Raw genomic sequence first — 18635 nt, forward strand, 5'->3', positions numbered from 1 at the left:
TTTATAGAATAAATTTGGCCCAAAATAGCCGTTGGAACATTAATTTACTGTTGAAAATCAATTTTGGCCGTTAGATAAAAAATTGGGAGCAATCTGGCCGTTGGATCGCCATATTACCATTGGAATCACATCTAGGCCGTCGGATCAACACGGGCGTGATCTGGGCCGTCAGATCACGTTGCATGAAGGAGGGGAAATATCACCAAAAAATCAGCGATATATCACCGATATTTTGCCACCAAAGGCGATTTTTTCAAAAAATCTCCGATATATCCCGACATTTTCCTCCTTTAGTGGGAAAGGAAAAAAGAGAGGGAAGAAGAGAGAGGCCAAGAAAACGGAAATAAGGTTGTGAGGAGGAAATGAGAGAGCATGAAGAATGTAAAATCTGTAAAATAAAGATAAGAAAATATTTAATGAATGAATTCCCCTCTCTAGAGCATAAGAAGATGTTATTGTATTTATAGATAATTTTTGTGTTTTGTTACATTTAGATAACAAAGTACAATATTTAAAATATAAAATAGAAACCTAATTGGGAACTCTATAGCTGGTGTTATCAACAAGATGTTGTGCAGAATTTGTTGGAAAGGTTTTAGGATTCAAATAAATGTTTGAATTATCTAAAACCTTAACTCCCATAAGATACTACGCTTTTATTTGTTTTCGTGAAAATATAGGCAAAGAAAGAAATTCATTGCCCTTCGATTTTCCATTCTTATTCCCTTTTTAACTTTCTTTTGCTAAAACCCTTATTTTTTAAACCTATTTTTAAGAAAGAAGGCTAAAAAGATGGTTAATGGGATAGATCACGATAGATCATAGAGAAGAGTGTAAGAAAATCGATCAAATATCAATTCCTTTTCTATTTGGTTCCTGAGAAAATATTAGAAAAAAAAAAAAAGGACTTAGTGTCATCTGTTTTTATCTTTCTAATTTATATTTGCTTTAATCTTTTCGAGAAAATATTTAGGAAAAGAAAAGGACTCAATGACCTTTGTTTTCATATTTCTAATTACTTTCTCTACTTCAAATTTTTTTACACATTTTTAAATAATCCCTCAAAGCTCACATAGTGGAAGAGAAAGCTTTTGGAAACTCTAGAGAATTTCAAAGGATACTTGTATATAGCTTAGATATAGGCTTGTATATAGTATTCTTTAGAGAATTTTAGGGTTATGGGGAACCTTAAGGGCTCTAGATTGTTCCCTTGTACCTATAAATAGGAAGAAACCCGACTAAGCACTTAATAGCTTTCAAACATTGTAAAGTATTCTAATACAATAAAAGCTTTCATTTTTCAAGTATTGCCTTTGTTGTGCATCCTAAATTCCCAGTCAAATATCTTTACTTAGTATTATGAACTAAGATTGGGGTGAGTTTGATATTGGGGTGAGGTTAACTTAACAACTTGAAGCTTGAGTTATTTAAGTACCACACGTGAGCTTAGGAAACACCTAAGTCCATGACAAGTGATATCAAAGCATAGTTGCAACAAGTAAAGGAAACATGTCAAGCTCCAACATTAAGAAAATGACTAGTGAGCAAACTCATGGATGGGAGACTAATCTTACCACATGGGGTGGGGGAATGAAGGAAAAGTCTCATGATGCCACTGCTAGCATAGAGGCAAGGCTAGCCAAGATGGAGCTAACCATGGTGGATGCTCAGGATATGAACTTGATCGAGCAAAGCATAGAGAAAGGCTTTGAAGGATTGAAAGGAACAAATCCAAAACCTCAAAGAAGGGGTGCTAACTTCACAAGTTCAACCAATATCACACAAGGAGTTTATATATTTCCAAGACAATGTGATGAGCATGCTTGCTAACTTGGAGTCAAGAGTAGAGACCTTGGCTACACATTAAAGTATAATGACCAAGACATTCATGAATAGCTAGCCATCTACAAGTCTACGGTTTCTACCCGGAGTCATGGCTACTTACTTATGAGGCACTTAGGGTGGAGGTGCCAAAGCCACATGTCTTTAGTGGCAAATGGTATACTAAGGAGTTAGATTATTTGTTATGGTACATAGAATGATACTTTGAGGCAATAACACTAATGGGTAATGTCACCAAGGTATGAACCATAACCCTTTACCTCATTAACACTATTTTCCATGGTGGCGTCGAAGGGTTACTAATGTGGAGAAAGACACATACACCATTGACACATGGGACGATTTTAAAAAAGAGGCCAAAAAGTAATTCTACCCTGATTAATTGACACCCAACCAATGATTAATCTCATTATTATAATAATTTACCCATTGTTCCTATAAGTTTCTAGCCTTTAGGTTTTCATGCTCTAAGCCCCAAGTTGGATTTTTAACCTCTCATGGGGGTGATGTCACATTCACAATCCATAATAGGGTAAAAATCCATAATTAGAATCAAAAGAAACTAAAAACAATATATTTAATAAAGAAGAAAAGAAAACAAACCAAAGTTCTCGTCTCATTCAATGTCAAACTCTCCGAAAGATGATCTAAGATATCTAAACCTAAAACTAAAAGAGTTTATATGATATCATCAATAACTTAACATGTGCACACTCTCATTGGCCACTTGTTACAAAATTATTACCTAAAAATGATTAAAAAAATAATAAAATGGTGATTTTTAGTCGTATGGGTCCACTTAGGGCAGATGGAGTGTCCTAAATGCAATTCCTGAGGTAGAGGAGGCGAAACATCAAAGTGGCAGTGGGTGAATTCGAAATTGGGATCATTTTGAATTGGATTTCGAATTCGTAAGTTGGATTTCGAAATGGTCATTTAGCTTTGCACAATTGTCTTAAAAACCATAACTTCTTCATTTCAACTCCGATTTGCACATTGTTTGAAGTGTTGGACTCCTAACTTCTCAAGTTTTAAAATGATATATAGTACGTCTAAAATGGACTTTGGGAAGTACTCCAAATTTGTCCTCAAAGTCATAGTATATATTACCACCAAATTTTGAGTTCTAAATTTCCATGCAGTTGAATCTTACTTCATACCCCATTTCCCATGTTTTCTTACCTTCTTTCTTATTCCATAATGGTCATTTCTCATCTTCCAAACTCATGATATCCTCTTCTTGTCTTTTCTCATGGTCCATGAGTTTTGACTCGCTTATTTCCTCATTTAACACTTTCTTAATCTTTCAAAATCTAAAGTAATTCAACTTGCATCATTTTCTTCCCTTGAACCTGAGATAAATCTCCAAAATACAAGTTAAACTCATAACTAGGGTCTTAGCATCGATTTAGGTTAAGTTGGGTGATTTGAGTGTCCTTAGGTGCACAAATCATATCGAATATATGTCATTAGAGCACATATTTTGGCTCTAATAAATAAGGTTAAAGAAAACAAACTCAGAATTTATAGTAGTTTGACACATCTTGCTTACGTCTACTCTTCTCAAGCTCCTAATCAAATGATGGTTCCATTATACTTGAAGTTTCGACTAAGCTTTCAACACTTTTACACCTGGATTTTGACTCCAATGGGCTCTTACACAATCCCTTCAAGTTTTTGCTCACTTGTAGCTTTTAACACTCAAATAACAAGTTTAAATCTCTCAACCTAGGTCAACAAGGGCTCAAATACAACTTAAATGTTAGGAAAAATCATAAGAGTGCACTAAGGAATATGCAAATGGAGATTTAATGCACTAATGAAAGAATGAGAGCTTTTGAGTCAAAAACAAGTAGGCAAACAAATAAATGTATGTGTTCTTTTGTTCATAAATGAAATGCAACTCTCAATTTATAAATTTCTAGTCTCGAGAGCCAAAATGTCAAAAAGTAGTCTCAACTGGTTGAGTTAGGGGTTGACCAGTTGATTAGTCGTTCGACAATAAATGTATGTCAAGTGATCGTTAGGCCTTAACCAGACCTCGACTAAGAAGACATAGCCATCAACTGGGAATGAAAGGCTACTGGAAGAGAGAATATTTTTTGCACCTATCGACCCAAACCTCGACCATGAAGGTATAACTAGTTTACTGTTACCCTAATCGGTTGAGTCGGTTGACCAATGCCTCGATCGGTTCACCATTTTTTATTTGGAAACCTATCTTTTTCTATTTTTTTTCACTTCTAACACTTATGTAAGGTCTTTAAGTAAATGAATATGTCAATTTTGAAGTGATTTGCTTGAGGTTCATTTGATAAAACTCGAGCATTAATGGAAATGTAACTTTAATTCATAAACCGAGTTTTTAAAGATGCATGAAAAGATACAAAAATCCTAAGTGCACTCATGCATTCAACTTACATATGTTTCCTATGATTAAAGAGTCTTTCATATATCTTGATCTTGCATACATTGGGTCATTTGATAAATTTTCAAACTAACACCTGAAATTCTTTATAATTTAAACAAATTAGTAACTTAATAATGATTTGTTATCATCAAAACGAGATTAGGAAAACCCTTTGGCTAACAGGATTGATATAACCTTAAACACCCTCAAGGCCAAGTCAGTGCCTAAGGATGAAAATATTAGTTTTGACAAATATATCGATAACTCGATTTTATAAATATATCAAAATATATTGGAAAGTATCGATGAAGTGAAAATTGATCAGAACTCATGAAAATGTTGAGAAAAACTTTTAAAAATGTCATAAAAAGTAATAATAAACATTTTGAAGTTATTATGTTGAAAAGAATGATATATATATATATATATATATATATAATTTGTTATATTTAATAAAAAAAAATATGAATTTTTGTTAGTATACATTCATTATTAAGTTATATTATATATTATTCAATAATAATATTATGACATTTGATTATAATATATTTAATATTAAAATTATGATTCATTTAATTCAAATATATTTAATGATATAAAATAAATGATGACATAAATATACTTTTTTTAATATTTATATTTTTTTATTTAACTAATATATAAATGATATAAAATAAAAAAGACGTGAAAATTATCATGAGAATTTTTATATTTTTATTAATCAATTAAATGAAATTTAAAAATAAATAATTAGAATTAATTTATTTAATAAAATATTCTTTTAATATTTAATGTTTATGATGAACTGGAGCATATATACATTTTGGTGCATGTATATAATTGAAAGCAAACTTGCCCCAGTAGTCACCCAATATTCTATGTGAACCTTTTGTTTGGGTTTGAATCCCTCTAGCTACAATCCCCTATAATAAAAATTGATAAGTATTGAAAGATCACCAAATCAATATTTCTCCACACTGTTTCGCTTTAATGACAATTGAAATTCAAAATTTCAATGGAAAATCGCCAAAAAAAAATTTCATCATTGTTAGTGTTTTGCTTTGGTAACGATTGAAATACGAAATTTTAACGAAATATTGCCATCATTGCCGGTGTTTTGCTTTGGTAACAATTGAAATATGAAATTTTGATGAAATACCACTAATGTTTTGTGATTTTTTTCATCCTCGTCGGTGCTCATGACACCTTAAAACAAAAAACTGATGTATGTGGATGCTAAGAGGTAATAATACACTATAATCTCAACTAAATTGTCTAAAAAACTGATGTATTGTTAGGAAGTGTTTCAAATTCCTAATTAGTATAGATTCCCTTTTTTATAAAAAAAAATATTATATAGAATATTTTTATATTAAAATAGTATTGTAATATTAAACTTCCTTATAGAATAAGGAATGTTGTTGGAAATATCTCTATAAATATGCTAGGTCATGAGGGAAAAAGTTAATGAAATGAAGATGAACTTATAAAAATTATACAAAGTGAATAGAGATATGAGGAAGGACAGGAGGTACCCGGTGGAGCAAGAGGGCTGGGTAGAGAGAGTTCATGGTAGGGTAGGGATACGAAGAGTGAGGAAACATGAGATATTTCGATAACCTAATAGTTGTATCTGATTATGTCCTCTATTGTATAGTAAAATGATTTTCTCTCATCCGTGGACATAGGCATGGTTAATCAAACCACATCAAAACCTCGTGTACCGTATGTGTTAATGTTTTATTTTTGTATTCTTGATTAACGATATTTACATCAAAGTTTTCATCATCGTAATATCTATGAACCCACTATGAACAATTTATCATCTTATAAAAAACTCTTTAACTTCTTGTATATTTTGTTCAACTTTTAATACATTTAAGTCATGTACAATATAAGCAATATCAACATATATATTCAAATAACTAATTAATACAAATGAAATAATAAAAGAAACTAGTTACATAAATATGTAAATATTAATAAATTAAATGAGACTGTTAAGGAATTAAAAATAATTAATTTAGGCTGAAAATTTCTTAACTACTATTCACTCCGTGTTCTCTGATTTCGATCTTTCAATTTTCAGGTTATATATATATTAAAGCCCTATTTAAAAATCCAAAAAGAAATGGAAGGGAAAAAACTAAAAAGAAAAGAAAAAAAAGGGAAAAAGATAAGTAGTGGTTGCTCTGACCACCTTCCAATCAAGGTTGAAAGTTTCAGTAGAATTTCCATGAAATTTCACGGGTAATGGGAATGAAATATTAGGATGTCTATACCATTTTTATCATTTTTCCAAAAATTTTAGCAGACAAAAAAAATAACATCATATTTGTTATCATTTATTTTATCATATATATATATATATTTTTTTTTTTTATGATGTTCCTTCATCCTCAAATGTTGCATATCAGATGGAATTATTTCAATATGATTTGTATAAATTATTATTAACATTCACATTAGTATTGATTGTAAACTTTCAAAATTCATATTTCTCGTCAACATCCTTTATGTGGTTGTTGGACACTAAGCACAGATGTTTTCGCATTTCCTGATGTTTTGATCTTTGCCTCCAATAAGACTAGTATGAATGGGTTTGTCTGATTTTCATAAAAGACTTTGCCAAACAATTTGGAACTAGTCTTTCTCCTAATAAATAGGAAACTAATCCACCTAAAAGAATATAGCAAAGAGATGGCAGGAAAATAAAATAACATTCCAGATAATCCCCACAAGATAACTAACCAACCAATCAAAACTAGCCTCCCCATCACTCCTAAAACATATTAGCTAAATAAATTGAAATATGAAGCCATGTATTCAATCTTTACCCACAGTGATTAGCTGCCTTGTCAGGACTGCTAGGAACAATCTTATGTAATGTTAGGGCAATTATCAAAGGGAAAGAAAACCAACTAGTATGACCATTTGAGTAACAAAGAGAGAAATTAAGGATTTTTATATCAAAAATGCCAAAAAAAATTGCCATTATTTTCCCTTCTTTTTTTTGTTTTTAATGTAACTAGAAGTTACAAAATTACAACTATTGCAAGTTCAAACAGCCTAAAGAGCCAAATAAGGGTCCAACAATGAAATTTTCAGAATAACTAACCCGTGGCATACAAGCTTTCATGCAAATGATTTTAGAAGTCAATTGCTGTCATCCACAGCTGGACTGTTTACAAACATACTCTCTCTTCTCTTTTGGAAACCAGAAGACTCTAGATTTGAACCCCTAAATTTCAGCTCTGAAGCTGTTCTAAAATTGGGATCGACAGAAGCCGGTCTAGAGTTATGATCAGTGGAACCTGGTCTAAAGGAACTGGCTGCTCCACTAGGATATCGAGGGGGAGAGACATACCTTCTTGATGGACCTCTGAGGCCACCACCTCTCAGATCCATAATATCAGCATTCCTAGAAGAAGAATCAGGAAAAGCTCTATCTCCTGAGCTGGTTCCCAATGGAGCTCCAGTCATAGCTGATGTGGAAACAAAGGGATCATCTGGCCCCCATGAAATAAGTGCCTCCTTCTTCTTGGCAAAAAATTGCCATGCCCCAAAGAGAAATAGAATGAAGAACAATACAGGACTGGTCCATAGCATAGAATTAAATTCGCCTTTAAAGACAGGAAGATTTGAGCGATACATTCCAACGTAGCCCCCTCCAAGACCAAGAATAACAAGCTTCTCACGGTCGCTGGCTATTAAGGGTATCACTCGTCTCCGGCCATCTACTTCCATTGCCTGATAGTTTAGAAATGATGATCTAATCTCATCTAGACCTGTTGAGAAAACAAATCGGGGGCCACCAACCCTCGCGTAATGCTGTGACGAGACATTGTACACAAAAACCTTTTCCTCATTAACAATAAGCAAATACCCCTTAATTGCCTGAAAAGCAAGAGGCTCATCCATGTCAAACCTCCTCTTGGATCTAGCCCTACATTTGAAGTTCACAATATCTCCCAACAAAAACACATGGAACAGCTCACCATCTGAAGTAAACCCATATGCTTTAGACCTCTCTGCGGCATCAAAGACATAGTTCTTGGCAATAGAGTGGTTCATCCCTTCACATTCAGACTCCCGAACCTTCATTGTCTTCAAATCCAATGACCCAGCACCATTCTCAGTCAAAAACAAAAGTCTTTGCTTCAAGAATGCAAGTGGCCTGCTCATTGGCTTGGCAGACCCATAGACTGACCCATTCTCCCTAAAAACCCTAATCTCACCACCGATGTTCGTGGACAAAACATACCTCATTCTCCCAATATGATGCACTTCCAAGATAGTAATTTCCAAGCCATCTTCCCCAGTTTCTGAATCAAAAGTTCTAACATGTTCCATAGAGAGAGAACTCCACTCTTCCCCATTCCATGCCTCCCAAACCCTATGCACCAAAATTGCTCCGTTCTTATGCCCGGTGACCACGATACTCTCATTCTTAGAAACCGACATATACGACAACATGGCTGTGATAGGCGAATCAGACGATGTATAAAATTCAACCAACACATCTCCATTCCTCAGAAACACATACACCCTCCCCCGCTCATCCCCCACTACCACATACTTACTCAGCCCCTCATAATCCCTGAACGGCAAAATGTTAATGCAAGTAGCATCCGAATCCAATTTCACCGCCGACACAAACTGAAACCTCTCCGACCAAAACGGGCTGTACTTTGTCACAGAAACCGCCCTCCCTTTCTCTCCGTCTCGAACCTCATCCTTAATCCTCCCTTCAAATCCCTCATCCTCATCTTCTTTAGCCGATTTTTTGTCACCAAACTTTCTTTTAGCATTCTTCTCTTTCTCTTCAGCACCTAAGCTTGAACCCACGAGATCGTGATCCACCTTGGAAGGTTCGGAAAGGCGTGATTCTAATTTAGACACTAATTCAGTAAGATTTTTTACTATCTCTTCAAGTTTTTGTATTTGAATTTGTTGACGGTCGAAAACACTTGACTCCTCCGTGGTTTCATTGATAGGTGGCAGTTCGATTGAATCTGGGCTACAGTTGATGAAAATCCTGACAGCAGGTGGAGAAGCAAAAAGGAAAAGCAAATAGAGCCAAAAAAACTTGCCTTTGTGATGATTCGCCATTGAAGAGATTAAGGGATCAGTGTGTCGCCATTGCAGCGGGAGCAGATCACAGATCTTCTGTGTGTGAATGTTGTTTGAAGACGAAATCCGAGGATAGAGCAGGAAAATCTGATGGATTTGGTGAGTCGGGTGACGAAAATTTGAGAATCGGAGCTCCACTGTAGTGAGGTTTTTGACTTGCGGAGAGTACACAGGTGAAATAGGGCAAGAAATTCGATTTTTCAGGAGAAAATACATGTTTTTATTATTATTATTATTATTGAGAAATTAAGGGAAATGGTTGGGTGCACTCGGCTTTCGGTGTTGATTATCAGTGGAGGCAAGAGCATGACACGTGGCGGGATGGAAAAGAAACATGTACATTAGGGATGGAGAAAAACATAAGAGGGCCCATGTGGCCCACTCTGGAAGTGTAAACGGATAGTCTTTATGTGGTATAATTGTACATTTGAATAAATGAATCAGCCGTTCATACTTCAGCGTACAATCATGGCAACCGATATTTTAGGACCTCCTTTAAATTATGAATCCACCAATCAGACAGCATGAATCCACCACCCATCGGGTCATCACTTATCTCTACCCTTGCGGACTCAAATCTAGAGTCGGCATTCCCTCCTTTTTCCTTTTCTTTTGTCCAGGGACGGCTATTTTAATCGTCACCAAAAGGGGAGGCTGCTCCTTATCTTCAATCTTTTTCTCATGATGGGAAGCGTGAACCTTCTACCTTCAACACAATTGCATGATTTCCCAAAAGAAGATTAGCTCCAGTATTTTTTAGACACCTAGTAAACAAGGGCCATCGTCAGTGCGGAGCCACAAATATCGGCCGGAGGGCAAGGATTAAAACATGCATGATAGTTTATAATTAAAAAATAACCGACGAAAATTTTTTGAATTTAAAAAGAAAATCTAGGAAATGTTTCAAAAGAATTAAAAATTACAAATATATATATATCTGATTAGAAAGTTTTTAATAATTTTAACAATTTTGCAGTTAAAATTTAAAAAAAAAATATTTTTTTACTTAAAATTATCTGAATGTAAACATATAAACTCCCATGTGAATAACTAAATGGAATATATGATTTAATATAGTTATATAGTTGAGTTATAAATAAGTTATTATTTAATTAAATATGAAAAATTATAAATTTAGAAATCTCAAATGAAAAGTGATTTATTTAATAAAATTAAAAAATTTAATGTTACATAATGAAAAATAAATTAAGATGATTATGTGTGGAAAAAAATGAAATTAGCATTAAATAAATAAATAAAGCAAATAGATTTTACACGATTTTGTTTGTTTTTAAATTTTATCTCAAATTTACATATATTTTTATTCATATCCTTGAGAATTAGTTTTTTTTTTTTTTTTGTCCCTAGCTCCCCTAGTGGCCATCTTCAAATTACTAAGTGGAAACATTATGGCAAATCCAAAATCTAAAAAGCCATTTTGGTAACTATTTTCAAAAATAATTTTTTTTATCCTCTACAACTAAAAAATAAAAAATTATTTTTTACTTTAAAAATAGAAAATATGATTTTTTTTTTTTCATATAACACTTTTTTAATTGTTTTTATTTATTTTCTAATGACGGTCTTAAATAATAATTATAAAAAATTAAAAATAAAATACAACATATAAAAATTATTTTTAAAACATAAAAAACAATTTAAAAACATTTCAAATTCTAAAACAAATATTTAATCTACAAAACATTAAAAAATAATTTTAAAAAACTATTTTTCAAAATAATTACCCAATAGAGCCTAAACAGCCAAACTGGGATTCAAGAACAAATTGCACTAATGTTTGGCTGCGAATCCATGTCACAGAATAGTCGGACCATGCCTGATGATGAGCCATGACCACACAAGAGCACAAAGAAAATAAACAGCTCATGACCCTGATGATGAGTATTTGAAGCCAAGGCAATATTCTTAGGGAAAATCAAAAAATAAAAATGAAAAAGTTCCTAGCACTAGTCCTGGATTTTCCATGGCAAGAGCCTTCAAATGATTGGCCTTTTATCCTAATTTTTGCAAAGTGATAACCAGAATTAGGGTTAGCACAAAGATCCACAGCCAACATTAGTTCTTTCTTTTTTAATACGCATTACTGGAGAATGTTGAATCAGCAGTAGATTCCTGCCAAACAAAATCTCAATATACTTTTTCCTATTTATGAGCTGCAGATCTTAAAGCTTTCTAGTATAAAATTCAACAAGCTCTCAACAGAAGTTTCACAAAGTGATGCTGATGCTTGGAAAAATGGGCTTTTATCTTTAACACAGAATAAGGAACCTCATAAAGACCATCTAATGGACAATTAAATCATTCCAACAATGAAATATTGCAGGCAGTTTCCATATTCCAATTAGGTTCTTCCTTCTACCTTTATTGACTTCTTCGTCAATCTGAATGCAGCAAATACACTTTGATTTTCGCCAACCACATTATCTTGAGGGCAACTGTTGGATTGCAGAGAAGACCGCCTCAAGATCTCAAAAAGAGAAGTACCTGAGGTTTTTTCGACTGCAACTTTGGTGTTCTGGGTGCTGAATTTGGATTGTGAGCTACTAAACTTAGCTGAAGCAGTTCTTTTTGGCCGAGTCTCATTTTGAATCTGCATATTTAAACAAACACAATCCATAATCACAGGAGCATTATTAAATGGACAATTATACTTCAGTGTTCCAGAATTGAGAAATAAATTACTGAAACAACTATATCAAAGTAAATGCAGTGATGGTGATGAAAGAATTGGATACAGTTGTCAGCAAAATATTTAGAGGAAGCTCTCCCTTTTTATTCACCAGTCAGTCATTATTAACTTTTAAGAAAAACAAAAAATCATTTTCCTACATTCTTACTACACAAAAATATTCAATACGAATTAATCCTCATCAGAAAGGAAAACATAACTCAATAACTTGGTACAAGTTTTAAGATGGGAAACAAATTAAAAGGAAACAGTTTCGTTCTGCTTTCTGATAAAACTAACCTTATCTGAAGAATCCTCCGACATTGAAATTGTGCTCCTGCTATTGCTGTCATCTCGCCCAAAGATAAAAGATCGAACCATAGTTGATCCAGGCTTATGGGATGATGGTAAGGACTGGTTTGATGCTCGACCCAGGAAAGATGACTGTGACAACAATTAAAAGCCTATAGTTAGTGGTCATGACACCAGTACTCTTCAACTTCAACCAACATACCTGTGTCGACATGACATGATACGGGTGTGGGTGTGTGATCTTGTTCAACACTATTATTTACTTCATATATTAACAACTATGATTTTTTTTAATTTCTTCAAAATAAGGATAAAAATTAAAAGCATGAGTTTATTTTTATTAAGAATATGTTATTTCTTGCTTAATCAACTTATAATTGATAGTTTTCTTTATTATATCATAACTAAGCACCATCCAAAATCATTTTTCAGCCAAGATCCTATATCCCAAAATTTGAGATGTGAAGCATAGGACACCTAGACACACCTACACCCAACACCCATATAACATAGATCAGTAACACCTACAACACTAAAAACCTTGCTGCAACAGACAATAGTTTGAAAAATACATTTAGCAATTGTATTATGTTCAAATGCTACAATCCAAAATGCTCATTCAAAAAATACAAATACAAATAAAGCATTGTTCACAATGTTTTAAAAGACTAAAGGCAATCTTGAGGCGTTTTGCTTATAATGAAACAAGGTGTAAGCCTAGAGGTAGAATGAGGCGTAAGCCTTAATTTTAACAAATAAATAATAAAAAAAACTCATAAAGTCACAATAAAATTGAGTAATAAAAAAGACATAAACTTCATAATGATAAAATTAATTATTTTTTATTGTTAATAGTTCTAATTTAATTCCTTTTTCTCTCAAAATTTAGCACTCTCTCATGGTTTTACCAAATAATTTTTAACGTTACTATTAGTATCACTAGAATCCTCTAAGAAATATAATCATATCTTATTATTATATTATCCTCAATGTTGTTAAAAGCAAAAAGCAATGTCAAGGTGACTTTTATCTACCCCACCTAGCCTGGTGGCCCAAGCAACCTGCAATCACCTTTAATAACACTGATCATCCTCCCCATTGATATTAATATCCACCAATTGTAATGATATTTTTTTTATCCATCAATAATTAGATTATACATGAGATCAACCACTAGGACAATCAACAATTCTCTTATTCTTCTCAATCTCTCTTTTTCTCTTCTATTTAAAGAGTTAATTGAAAGTCAAATAAACCCTTAATTTTATAAAAGGTTTAACCAAGTAGGAACCAAATACAAAATTCATAAAATCCATATCAAAAGTCCACAAAAGCATAGATGATAGAACCCATTGAAACTCATTGAATATTGAGACTTAAGCCTCTTATAAAATACATATTAAAAGCCCATAAAGGCCGAAAATCCTTTAGATGTTTGAGGCTTAGGCCTCAATAGCCTTGAGGCTATAGCATCAAAGCTATAAGCCTCGACAAGGTGAGGCTTAAGCCCTAATTACCCAAACTAAGGCTATAACCTCAAGGCTAATTTATAGAGCATAAGGCATAAGCCTTGATAGCCTTTTAAAACATGGGTTGTGAATTGGTATCATATTATCATGAAAGCCTTCTAAAACTTGCATGCAATAGAAGGAATTGACGACTACAAACCAAACTTGCTACCAAAACTTCAGTTGGTATAGAGAACTTCTGCTGTGCTTGTAGGAATATTAGCAAAAGATAACAACCAGACACCACTGTCATAGAATGAATATATTCTGAGACTATACCAAAGGCATCTTGGGTGCTAATTCCAACCAAATAACATATCATTTAATATAATCTTGCCTGATTCCACTTGTCAAAGGTGTCACAAGGACCATGCCTTTGAGGCCTGGCTTAAGTGGTAAAGGGATGGAGAGGGTGTGGGAGGTTCCAAGTTCAAGTCCCAATGGGACAAAAATTTACCTATAAAAAAAAATGTCACAAGGACCATGGCAAAGTCCTGGCCTGCAAACTTCTGTTTATGATATTATCCTACTCCAACCTAGAAGTGGTCAAACATGCAGAAAAGGCCCAAGGCTTCCAAGTGAGGAAAGTACAGAAGGATTCAAATTCTTTCCATTACATTTTCTTTAAATGAGAAACACATGATCCTAAATTATCTAGTAAAAATACTAGAGTTAGTTGCAGAGTTCCAGGCAGAAACAGCACAAAAAAAAAAAAAAAAAAAAATAGTGGATATTGGTTGTTGAATCAAGAAAAGGGGCTTCTATATTTAATATCCTTTCACTCAACTTTAAAATGGATAGTAAAGTCAATTCAACTAGACAATCCCCATATTCAACTGGAGCAGAATAGTGTACCTTTGAAGAGTTATTGCTATTTCTGCCTTTCAGCAGCATACCAAGAACAGCTGCAAAAGCAAAAAACCAAAAAGAATGTTAACAATAAGTAACAATAGATACAACAAAATATAACTCTAAAGATTGGTGAAGTACATTGCATATCTTACATGATGTTTTTGCTTTCCTCTTAGTGTCAGGCACAATATTCAGCTTCTTTATAAGACCAAAAACTTCTCTGGAATTTTCATCCTCTTCTGGGGACAATAGTGTAGCCTGCTCTTCCTGTTCCAAATCATAATATTCAGCCCCCACTTGTGAATCAAAAATTAAAGCAAATTGACAATAAATAGTGCCAAGAAAAGCTACGAACAAGAATTATTACTACTAATAAATAGTACTTCTGCCAAAGCAAGAAACAAAATAAACCGTAGCTTTGTGAATCATATTTGGATAGATAAAAACTCACAGCTTTCTCAAGTAGACGCTGTTTAACGAGCCTTTTTTCTGTTTCCTCATCATCAGATGATAAGAACCCATCATCCTTATCAGTAAACATTTGAGGAATCATTTGTTTTATTTTTCTTGAATTCATCCGGACAAGATTTGCTCGACCTAGACCTTCTAGTGCTTCATCACAAAACTCTTCTTCCTCTTCATTGTCTTCTTCCTCATCATCGTCATCTTCTCCTCCAAGCATGGCTGTTTCTCTTTGTTCCGGACCACATTTCAATCTCTGCAAAAGATTGTCTGTTCCAGCTGCATCCTGCTGCTCAAGCCACTGCTGATGAAGTTGATTGCGCTTTTCACCATCAATTGGATTTTCTTCATATTCAGTTGCTATCAAATCATTAAGTTCCTCAGATCCTCCATTATCCTCATCCTCTTCATTTTCTTGGAATCGAATTAGGTCATTGTCACTATCATCTTCCTCCTCAGCTTCGTCATCAACAAAAGCTTTAACAGGATCACCTTTTGGAGATGAACACAATTCAATTGGTCTATGTGGATCAGGATCAATATTTTCCTTATCATTGTCCTCTTCATTGGAAGAACTGGGAAAAGGAAACATTAATTATTTGTACATGGTAGAACATATATGAGAGGTGAAACAATTTAACCAGCAGCATGCTAACCCTTACAAAATGTCAACAAAATAGTCAACCTCTAATTTGTCATTACCGGATGAAAATTGAAATCACAATTTATCTAGCTCTAAGTTATTCTGATACTTTTTTTTTTTTATGGGTCGTCTAAGTTATTCTGATACTTGTAACCTACTGCTCTATTCAACAATTAAAAATAGTTCTTTACAATTCTTAACTTCAAACTTGACCAAACAGAGAAGAGTAGGTGGTAATGGGGAAAACAAATAGTCTGAAATCCAGGGAAAAGATGTAGCAGCTGACTTAGGGGACAAGAAAGAAGAGCTAACTCTTAGTAGCATACGAGAAAAATGAGAACTTATTTGAAAAGAAACAAAATAGTAAGAGCCATAGCAGCTCAATCCTGATGAGTGGTTATGAAATATGTAATGAACCAGTAAGCTATGAACCACCAGAAAAACAAAGCATCCAATCCATCAACTGCAAAATAAAGTTTCAAAACACTTACACATCATCAGCAGGAGCAGAATCAAGTTTTAAGTTCATTGCAAGTAAGGATGGTTCCAGAACTTCTTCAAGAGGACTGCTGTTCTGTTCATTTGGTAGTTCATCATTCACATCACTTGTTTGGGAAGCACAAAACAAATCCTACACCATGCAAAAAGATATTATGTCTTTACAATACATTGCAGGATCAACAACTTCCTTTTTTATAGTTGAGAAGTGAAGCAAACCTGTGTATCATCAATAGGAGCTCGAAATGCATGTGTAGGTTTCTCCTCTGAGTCCTACAATTAGATTCAACCAGAAGTAATGTCAGGAAAATCAGTCTCAGCATGAACAACATCTGCTCATCTTTCCCAGATTCACAAGTCATTGAATACCAAAAAAAAAAAAAATACTTTTTTTTTCTTTAATGACATGGAATAGCGTTCTAGCTAACTGTTATACGCTCATGCAAAACATTCAATCTCCATGAATGAGTACTAATAGCAAAGAAATAGTAGTTACTATTGTCTTGAGTTTCAAGAAATGCATCACCCACACTATTTGTCTGGGTCAAGAAACCCTTTATGCATTCATGAGAACTGTGAATTTAAGAAACTTGAAATTGCAGAAAACTTAAACATTTAAGACATTCTACTATGTAACGGATTCAATTTATTGAGAAATTAAATTACCATCTGGAGAGGAGTATTTTCTTGACTTGAGTGATTTAAAGATTCATTAAATCCATCCGACCTACTATCCACATCAGCTGCATGTGCAACTGTCTCCTCCGCCACTTTTGTGAATTCATCATCCCCTCTCTTATCTTTGGCCCCATTTTCTGAATCAAGGGCAACTGCAACCTCTCTCAATGAACCATTGTCCTCAGCAATAGAACAGTTATTGTTCAGACTGACAGTTCTGCCATGGATAAGAACAAGTCAACAAATATTTTGAGACATGAATACCAGTGAAAACAGGAAAAAGGAAAAACCCACCTTTTTGACACTTCTAGCTTCCTTTGGCGGATCTTCTCCAAGATTGAAGATATGGATTTTTGTACAGGTTTTGCTGGTTTGAATGTTGTATCTCTTGTCTCTGACCATGGAGAAAACAGGATGCAAATATATTAAATAAATAAAATTATACAAAAATGGGGATCCTGAAATAAACGAGACTGATATAATTAACCTAAATAGTGAATAGCATGCACATGAATTAATATAACACAAACCCAATAGTGCTGAGTGGTAAAAAAGAATTTTGGTAGCCAAACTCAAGCAGTTAGGATATAAAGCTTTGGCCAATTTAATTAAATTTGGTATCAAATCATCAATCACGTACATACCTCGCAACAGTCTCTGAGTCTCAGCATGAAGTTCACTAAGACGAGCTCTTCTTTCCTGCAAAATCACAGTAATAACAAATCAGCAAATCGAAAACCAAATCTTAAAGCAATGCATAATAATAGTACCATAAACTACCTTTTCTGTCATTCTTCTCCCAGAGGCACATGCATCAAGCTTTCCATCATCTGCAACACTCTCAAGCTTCTTCTTCCTCTTCACTCTCTTTTGGCCCAAGTCTTCTGAATTGCCCCGTTTCCTCTCAGATTCACCCATCCTCAAATCTCCAGTTTCTTCACGCATCTCTTCACTTGGATCTTCTCCATCTCCACCAAATTCCAAAACTCTCTTAGTTCTCGACCCATCTTCATCAAATGTAGAATTCATTTCACTACCAAAGTCAAATTGCAATGATTCTTCATTCCATCCCTCAGAAGCAAGAGATTCATCGGCCTTCGGATCTCCGATTGCTTCTCCCTTCTCCCCGCCCTGATCTTCTCCATCTCCATCAAATTCCAAATCCCTCCCGGATCCCGACCCCTCCCCAGCAAATCCAGAATCCAATTCCTTTCCAGAGTCGAACCGCAAGGACCCCTCATTTGATTCTAGGGATTCCGAGGAGCCAAGAACTTGTCCATTCACTTGCTTGGCGACAACATCATCTGAAGAAACACTAGTTGCTTTCTTCAAACGTTTTAGCTTCCTCGCATGAACTGGAGAGGAGGATTGTTCTGAAGGTGAGAATAGCTGAGAATCATCTTCCATATCCATGTCGAAAAATTAGGGTTTCAAGTTTTGGCAGTGAAAAAGAAATAGTGTAAAATAGATGATTAGAGTTTCAAGCTTTAAGAGTGAAGGAAAAAAAAAAAAAAAACTAAAGAACATTTGGGCGGCAAATGTTGTTTAAATTTTGGGAAAGGCGCAGTCGCATGATGAAGTTGTGTGAATATTTCTTTCGAGCCCGCC

The 18635-nt window shown here is 34.1% G+C and overlaps 2 protein-coding genes across 2 annotated transcripts; both read right to left on the reverse strand.

Annotated features, from left to right (window-relative positions):
- Nucleotides 1-7221: 7221 nt before the first annotated feature.
- Nucleotides 7222-9581, reverse strand: LOC117907397 (uncharacterized membrane protein At1g75140). Its single transcript, XM_034820929.1, has one exon. The coding sequence runs from the start codon at nt 9362-9364 to the stop codon at nt 7409-7411; it is 1956 nt and encodes a 651-aa protein (XP_034676820.1). The 5' UTR covers nt 9365-9581; the 3' UTR covers nt 7222-7408.
- Nucleotides 9582-11499: 1918 nt separating this feature from the next.
- LOC117906056 lies at nt 11500-18615 on the reverse strand. Its single transcript, XM_034818998.1, has 11 exons — nt 17808-18615; nt 17672-17726; nt 17322-17421; nt 17016-17244; nt 16569-16622; nt 16343-16482; nt 15198-15783; nt 14899-15013; nt 14750-14799; nt 12375-12518; nt 11500-11996 (listed from the first exon to the last, which is right to left on the reverse strand). Exons 1-11 carry the CDS (start codon nt 18438-18440, stop codon nt 11748-11750), a joined length of 2355 nt encoding a protein of 784 aa, XP_034674889.1. The 5' UTR covers nt 18441-18615; the 3' UTR covers nt 11500-11747.
- Nucleotides 18616-18635: the final 20 nt, after the last annotated feature.

Source organism: Vitis riparia, chromosome 18 (genome assembly GCF_004353265.1).
Source record: "Vitis riparia cultivar Riparia Gloire de Montpellier isolate 1030 chromosome 18, EGFV_Vit.rip_1.0, whole genome shotgun sequence".
NCBI lineage: Eukaryota > Viridiplantae > Streptophyta > Magnoliopsida > Vitales > Vitaceae > Vitis > Vitis riparia.

Excerpts from the sequence above, each read along its gene's own strand:
- LOC117906056 (XM_034818998.1), bottom strand. The coding sequence starts at position 18,440 with ATGGATATGGAAGATGATTCTCAGCTATTCTCACCTTCAGAACAATCC. Across the intron at positions 17,727-17,807 it reads GGAGAAGAATGACAGAAAAG|GAAAGAAGAGCTCGTCTTAG; the intron begins GTAGTTTATGGT and ends GTGATTTTGCAG. Across the intron at positions 17,422-17,671 it reads GACTCAGAGACTGTTGCGAG|AGACAAGAGATACAACATTC; the intron begins GTATGTACGTGA and ends CTCCATGGTCAG.
- LOC117907397 (XM_034820929.1), bottom strand. The coding sequence starts at position 9,364 with ATGGCGAATCATCACAAAGGCAAGTTTTTTTGGCTCTATTTGCTTTTC.